The 4,112-nt window shown below is 54.4% G+C and overlaps 1 protein-coding gene across 1 annotated transcript in view; it reads left to right on the forward strand.

The window, feature by feature from the left end:
- Positions 1 to 4,112, forward strand: part of SLC7A5 (solute carrier family 7 member 5) — a 31,556-nt gene that overhangs the window by 16,810 nt on the left and 10,634 nt on the right. The window contains exons 3-5 of the mRNA XM_057382936.1: positions 924 to 1,029; positions 1,881 to 1,925; positions 3,395 to 3,518. Of these exons, the coding sequence (XP_057238919.1) occupies positions 924 to 1,029; positions 1,881 to 1,925; positions 3,395 to 3,518 (275 nt within the window). The remainder of the gene's footprint in view (positions 1 to 923; positions 1,030 to 1,880; positions 1,926 to 3,394; positions 3,519 to 4,112) is intronic.

Genomic DNA, 4,112 nt, shown 5'->3' on the forward strand with positions numbered 1-4,112 from the left:
CCATCCCAGGAGAAATTCCTGCTGAGGTGGGATAAGGAGCCATCCCAGGAGAAATTCCTGCTGCTGGAGCATCCCCGAGCTCCCTGGCAGCTCTGCCCCGTGCAGGGTTTGGCTTTGGGCTTTGCTGGCCACCCTGTGCTGCTGGGCTGAGCTCCTGCCCTAAAAGGAATCCCATGTGGCCCCACAGAACTCTCTGGGTGTCCCTCTGCATCCCCCACATCCCCTGAACTCCAGGGTTGGGAGCCATCCCATTCCCACAGCCTGACCCCGCATCAAAGACGGGGAACAAAACAACTGCGGAGCRTTGGGAAGCAAAATAAATAAACCTGGGGCTGCTCAGGGAGGGCTGCGAGCTCAGGCACAATCAAATCTGCTATTTCTGGAGCCTTCTTTCAAAAGCACATCCACAACAGGAACTTCTGATCATCAGCCCCTAAAGGAGGGGACTTGTGATATCCAAACCCCTCGAACCTGACTTCCCTCAATCAAAGGGATTGCCACTGCTTTATCAGGTGGCCGGTGGGACTGGAGGAAATCCTGGGGTTCTGGGGGTTTGGGTGGAAATGCAGGAAATCCTGGGGCTTTATCGAGGKCCAGCAGCCCCGAGTGGAGAGGCCAACGTGACAATCTGTGTTTGCAAAGCATCTTGCAGCAGGAAGGTCCCCGGGATGTCCTGGGGCCATCACCTTGGTGACAGCACGTTGCAGCGTGAGAAAGTTTGGAGGGCTCACTCCTCGCTTGAGGTTGTCTTTTTGGGGTCATCATTTGGGGTGAATTTGATTTGAATTAATCCCTGGAAAGCTGGAGGGACAATGTGCCCGTGCTCTGCATCCAAAATGCGGCTGGTAATTAAGATAATTAATTAATCCTGAGGTTCCTCTGGAGGCATTTGGGCTCCACTGAGTGGGGTTTGTGTCCTGCAGGTGATGTGGAGAACCTGAGCCCCGAGAAATCCTTCGAGGGCACCAAGGTGGACGTTGGGAACATCGTGCTGGCCCTGTACAGCGGCCTCTTTGCCTACGGGGGATGGTGAGGCACAGCCCTGGCTCCTGCTCCACGCTGAGCCTGATTCCTGCTTGAATTCCAGCTTGAATTCCAGCTTGAATTCCAGCCCAATTCCAGCCCCAATTCCAGCCCAATTCCAGCCCCAATTCCAGCCCAATTCCAGCCCCAATTCCAGCCCCAATTCCAGCCCAATTCCAGCCCCAATTCCAGCCCAATTCCTGCCCCAATTCCAGCCCGATTTCAGCCCAATCCCAGCTCCAATTCCAGCCCAATTCCCACTCCAATTCCAGCCCAAATCCAGCCCCAATTCTAGCCCAATTCCTGCTCCAATTCCAGCCCAATTCCTACTCCAATTCCAGCCCCAATTCCAGCTCCAGTTCCAGCTCCAGTTCCAGCCCAAATTTCAGCCCAATTCCAGCCCAATTCCCACTCCAATTCCAGCCCCAATTCCAGCCTCAATTCTTGCTCCAATCCCAGCTTCAATTCCAGCCCAATTCCAGCTCCAATTCCAGCCCCAATTCCAGTCCAAATTCCCATTCCAATTCCAGCTCCAGTTCCACCTGAGGCTCCTGCAGGGCTCTTTTCTCTCTTCTTAGAGCACTGCTGCTCAGTTTGATGTGGAATCAGGCCCCTTGGAGCCATCCTCATCACGGAATCATGGAATTCTGTGGGTGGGGAGGGACCTTTGGGATCCTCCAGTCCCRTGGGCACCTTGCACTGTGCCAGGCTGCTCCAAACCTGCCCTTGGCCATCCYGAGTTTTCCCACAGGATCAGCCCCTGTTCCCCTCCTGGGATCCCTGATCAGTTAAACTGAAGGGTTTTATTTATTCCTTGGACTCGCCAGAATCAACCCCTTGTCCTTTCCAAATTGCAGGAATTACTTGAATTTCGTGACGGARGAGATGATCAATCCCTACAGGTGGGTGTGAGTCCTGGGGGAAAAGYAAAGCTGCTGGTTTGGGTGTGTTTTGTGTTTAACAGAGGAGGAATCTGAGGGTTTTATTGGGGAAAGATGGATTGGTGACCTTTTACCCCTCTGGAAGCAGGGGAAGGAGCAGGGCTGTTTTTTTCCCCTGCTCTCCTGTGCTGTGCTCTGCATCCTCAGCCTGGCACCTCTGCGAGTGCTGGGCCAGGAAAGAGCATCAGGGCTTTATTGCTGTCTGGGTCAAACTGCCACTGAGCTTTTGGGCTGTTTTCAATGGGTTTGTGCTGCTTTCTATGGGTTTGTGCTGCTCTCCATGGGTTTGAGCTGCTTTCTATAGGTTTGTGCTGCTCTCCATGGGTTTGTCCTGCTTTTTGTGGGTTTGTGCCTCTCTCCCCATGTCTCTGCTGCTCTCCTGTCTCCTCCTCTCCCCGTGTTTGTTCTGCTCTCCCCATGTCTCTGTTCCTCTCCCCCTGTCTCTGCTGCTCTCCCCATGTCTCTGCTGCTCTCCCCGTGTTTCTGTTAACTCTCCCCATGTCTCTGTTATTCTCCCCATGTCTCTGCTGCTCTCCATGTGTTTCTGTTAACTCTCCCCATGTCTCTGCTGCTCTCCATGTGTTTGTCCCGTGCTCTTCCCACCCTGTTGAGCAAGAGCTGCTTCCTGCTCTGCCCCTCGGGGTTATTTGGGGGCCCCAGCAGAGCAGGACAGCGCTGAGAAATCCCTTCTGGAGCTGCTGTGGGCTCGGGGCACTTGTGCAAGAGGCTGTCCTGGCTGACCCTGGGGTGCTCTGTGCCTGCTGGGAAGCCCAGGGCTGGATCCACCCCTTCCCAGACAAACAGCACCAGGGGGGCTGCATTTTGCAATTATTCCCACGTCTGTTGGATGCAGTTGTGGTATTTGACTCTGCTCCTGCAGCCTGGAGCTCCTCTGGAGCAATTAGAGTGGCACCAAGCAGGGTTTCCTTCTGCACTTTCTGTTCACAAATGAGGGGAAACTGCTGGGAAAAATGAGTTTGTACCGACACAGGGTTCACAGAGCCACTCGGGCTGGGCCTGAGCTCCTTTTCTTTTGGACAGCTGAGTTTAGGTGCAGMCTAAAAGCTGCCCACTGGAGCTCCTTTTCCCAGACAGAACCCCTGTGCTGGTGCCACTGAGTGATTTTAATAAATGGCCTTTGTAGTGAGCTTGGATTCCTGCTCCTGCATGGAAYTTCTCCATGGAAAAATCCCTTCTGCCACAATCCTTCCCTTTCCTTGTGCAGGAGAATTCCCTCTGTTCAGGGAATCTCAACTCTGTAGAGTTGGGAAAAACCTTTCAGACCATCAGCCACCACCACTAACCGTGTCCTCAGTGCCACATCCACGTGTTTTTTGAGGGATGGAGCCTGTGGATCCCCTCTCCCACGTTTGCAGCGTGTTCCTGGGGGGCTGGATCAGCTGCTCAGGACAATGGGTGCTTTTTCCCAGGAAYCTTCCTCTGGCCATCATCATCTCCCTGCCCGTGGTCACGCTGGTGTACRTGCTGACCAACCTGGCTTACTTCACCACGCTGAGCACCGAGCAGATGCTGACCTCTGAGGCTGTGGCYGTGGTAAGGACCTCACTGTCCCTGCAGGGCTCATCCTGGGCAGGTGAAATGGGGCTGGGATCACACAGCTCCTGCTGTGGGGCAGAGATAAAGGGCAGCTCTGACGGGAGCAGYGTGGGTTCATCCCAGGCAGCACAGGCTGGGTGGGCACTCAGCGCTGCTCTCCTGACCTAGGGAAGGTTGCTGCTGGCCTTGTGACTTGCCAGAGTTTCATATTTATGGGGAAAGGTCACTCAGTCAACACTGAGCTGGATTGTTCTCTCTCCGTGTCATCCTCGTTTTAATTAGGAGAGGAAAAATAATACTTGTATTAATTAAAATGTCAGTGCAGTCAGGAGGGAGCAGACTTTGCAGGCTGAGCCTGACCAGGGGAATGTCCCAGGGCTTTGGGGGAAATGTCCCAGGCCAGGATGAGCTGAGCCCCTCAGATGACCCCAATCCATCCTTGGGTTGGGACTGAGCTTGCAGGGAATCCTGGAATGCTCTGGGTGGGAAGGGATCTCAAAGCTCATCCCAYCCCATGGCAGGGACAGYTCCCACTGTCCCAGGCTGCTCCAAGCCCTGGCCTGGAGCAGCAGAGGCTGCAGCCCATCCCCT

Source organism: Malurus melanocephalus, unplaced genomic scaffold (assembly GCF_030028575.1).
Source record: "Malurus melanocephalus ecotype Western Australia unplaced genomic scaffold, MMel_1.1 scaffold_593, whole genome shotgun sequence".
NCBI classification, from domain to species: domain Eukaryota; kingdom Metazoa; phylum Chordata; class Aves; order Passeriformes; family Maluridae; genus Malurus; species Malurus melanocephalus.